This window comes from Phaseolus vulgaris, chromosome 1 (assembly GCF_000499845.2).
Source record: "Phaseolus vulgaris cultivar G19833 chromosome 1, P. vulgaris v2.0, whole genome shotgun sequence".
NCBI classification, from domain to species: domain Eukaryota; kingdom Viridiplantae; phylum Streptophyta; class Magnoliopsida; order Fabales; family Fabaceae; genus Phaseolus; species Phaseolus vulgaris.
This window is the reverse complement of record NC_023759.2, coordinates 9,216,545-9,220,087: the sequence shown is the minus strand read 5'-3', so window position 1 is coordinate 9,220,087 and position 3,543 is coordinate 9,216,545. Positions and strand designations below refer to the sequence as shown.

Here is a 3,543-nt window from a genome sequence, read left to right as displayed (position 1 = left end):
AAGCAAATTAAAATAAAACTAATTAAAGTAACAAATTATAATTGATTTGATGAATTCTTTGATTATTTTCACATACAATCCTTTACTATTATCTAGCTTACAACACAATCTCAATTATTGTAGAATTTAGTACATGCACTTACCAGAAAATATACCTATTTATTAATTTATTATTTTAACAAGTTCACTTGGTATTATATTTGATCAAGTTTTAAATAACAGTTAAAAAAAAAACTTAGGATGCTACAACTACTTTAGTATAATGAACATATCGGAAAACTTTTAACAAATATTTAAATTTAGTAAATCATTATTTTAAACTTTTAAGTATACAACAATAAGAAATAACTGTGTAAATATTATAGAAGAACAATATTCAAGTCAATAAGTTGGATGCAAATAAACAATTAATATGCATTATCAAATACTTTCATCTAGTGGAGCATTAGTGACAATCTTCATGGAATTGCTTGAAGAACTAATGAACTCAGACAATGTTGTTTGGTTAGAGCAAATTCTTTCCAATGTTTCATGTGGATATAGAGAAGGTTTTGGAGGTATTTTAAGGTTCTCAATGTCTCCTTCAAGCATTTCGACTACTTTATTAATGGAAGGACGATCATTTGGTTTTAACTGTATGCACCAAAGTGAAATTATCATCATTTTTTTTGCAATTTTCTTCTCTTCCTCTATGACATCTTCCATTTCTATATCTTTCTCTTTGTCAAGTTGATCATAAATCCAAAAGGGAAAATAAAGTTGGCTTGAACGCTCTGCATTGGGGTTTAAGTTTTTCCTCTTACTTGCTATCTCCATCAGAAGCATTCCAAAACTATAAACATCAGACTTATCTGATATTCTTCCAATATTTGTATAAAACAATTCTGGAGCCATGTATCCAATTGTCCCTCTTGCTGCTGTCATAGTCACAACACTCTTATCTATTGGATATAGTTTTGCCAATCCGAAGTCAGAGACTTTTGGGGTGAATTTTTCATCAAGCAGGATGTTGTGGGGTTTGATGTCAAAATGCAAAATTTGCATCTCACAGCCATGGTGTAGATACGAAATCCCATGTGCTATTCCAATTGCTATATTGTATATTGTGTCATAGGTTAAATGCAAATTCTCTTCTCTGGAAAATATAAATTTGTCAAGAGATCCATTAGGCATGAACTCATAAACAAGAGCATGTTTTGAACCCTCAGCACAATATCCAATTAACTGCACTACATTTTGATGATGTATTGTTCCAATTGTTGCAACTTCATTGATAAAGTCTTGTCCATTACCTTTTGATTTTCGTAATATTTTTATAGCAACACAAGATCCACTACACAACTTTCCCTTGAATACAGAACCATAACCTCCTTCACCCAATTTTTCATTGAAACCTGTAGCCATCTTCTTAATTTCCTTGTATGTGTATCGAATAGGCATCAAACTATTTTGCTCTAAATAACTTTCAATATTTTCGTATTGTGACGAATGTCTTCTTCTCCACTTGTATGTCAAAAGAGCAATAAATAATATAGTGCCAACAACATATCTGAAGTATGGTACAACATAGTGTCCCAACGTAATAAATACTGATTGATATACACGGTAATGTTCAAGATTTTGGTTTGGTCCAGTTATTGTTAAAAACAATCCTGTGAATTAATATCACAAATGTCATCATGTTGTAATAAAGAAGGAAAAAAAAATCACACCTTCCTTGAAATAAAAAAAAAAATCACTTGTCAACTTCTATTTATTAATATAATAATAATAAAATCTTTTAACTTTTAAATTTACTTATACTTATTATTATTATTATTATTATTATTATTATTATAATAATAATAATAATTATTATTATTATCATTTATGGTATTATAAGTGCCAATACATTTTTTATAATTATTTTTTATGTTACGTTTTAATTAAAAAATTATTATTTAATAAATAATATATATATATATATTTTTTTTTTATTTAATAAAAAAATTAATTGAATAATTTATTTCTACTCAAAAGAATATATATCATTAAATAAAAAGAATACGTATTTCATAAGAAGAATATATATTTTGATAACTATCTTTAACGTCGTTTTTAATTAGATAAATTTATCTTTTAATAAATAAAAAATATTTTATTTAATTAATTAATTAAATAATATATTTGTACTAAAATATAACTAAATAACTCTTTTTTACTTAAAAAGTAGTAGAAATACATAAGTAATATATTTATCACATGTGTATTCACATCTTGATTATATTCAAATAGATAATTTTATAATTTTATTATTTTTATAGTTTATTTTTATTTTTATGAATAGTTAATTAAAAAATAATATAAATTAGTATATATAAATTTGAAAAAATAGTATTGTAAAATTATATAGCTGTTACTTTTAAAAAAAGAAGTTATTTTTTTTTTTAAATAAAGAAAAATGATTCAATTATTTATTTTATTAAATAAATAAATAAATTATTTTTATTTATTAAAAGGTGAAATTTTCCAATTAAAAATAAATATAAATAACTTTTATATGTTTTTAGATAATTTTTTTCTGGTTTTATAGGTAGTTACTTATATACATAGTTAATTTAGCTTTAAAAATGGCTACTCAAACGATAAAAATAGGATAAAAAAATTATATAGCCATTATCTTTTAATAGAGAAGTTCTTTAGTTATTTTAAAATAAATTTATTTATTTTATTAAATAAATAAATATTTTTTATTAATAAAGGGTAAAATTGTCCAATTAAAAATAATTTTTATAATTTTGTAAACAATTGTTTATTATTTTTTAGGTAATGTGTTATATAAGTAGTTATTTTAGTTTTAAAAAATGTTACTAAAGGATAAAACAGTGAATTTGTGTACACTAAAGAGAATAATTATCTTTATTAATTTTTATTATAGGTAATCAAATTTTAAAAAAATATTTCTAAAAGAATGATTTAAAAATTAAAAGAAAATGTATATTTATGTTATTTTAAGTGGGAAAAAATCATATGAACAAACTAAAGAATAAAATCATCTTTTACTAAAGAATAAAATTATCAATTAAAAAGATGAAACTAAAGATAAAAAAATTATTGTGATGAAAAAACTATATCCTTGAACATGAGTGTTCGATTATTGGTAGTTAGTTTAGGGTTTTGTCCTCATATGTTGGTGCTTTTCTTCTAAGCAGCTAGGGTTGTTTTTCTCTCTAGTATTGTAAGATTGGGACAAATTCTTCATGTTTTCAAATTTTTTTTGGGTGTCTCAAGGACCAAGGTTGTTCTTCACAAGCCAATCAATTTTATACGACTCAAGCACAAAAGAAGAATTTTGCACAAGCCTTAAATAATGTTGGTGATATCTTTCTTTTACAGCTGTCTTCTTCTTGCATCAAGGAGATTTGATATTTGTTTAGATTGATGAAGAGGTGTATCTTGCAAATCTTGAAAATAGTGAAAATAACCTTCATGGAAGAATAGTACTATCCAAAGGTGACAAACCTCTTAGTCATATGAACATGAGGAAAAAGTTAGATCTTGCTT

The 3,543-nt window shown here is 24.1% G+C and overlaps 1 protein-coding gene across 1 annotated transcript; it reads right to left on the bottom strand.

The window, feature by feature from the left end:
- Positions 1-369: 369 nt before the first annotated feature.
- On the bottom strand, positions 370-1,597 carry LOC137813503 (rust resistance kinase Lr10-like). The gene has a single exon (XM_068615792.1). It carries the CDS (start codon positions 1,438-1,440, stop codon positions 421-423), a length of 1,020 nt encoding a protein of 339 aa, XP_068471893.1. The 5' UTR covers positions 1,441-1,597; the 3' UTR covers positions 370-420.
- Positions 1,598-3,543: the final 1,946 nt, after the last annotated feature.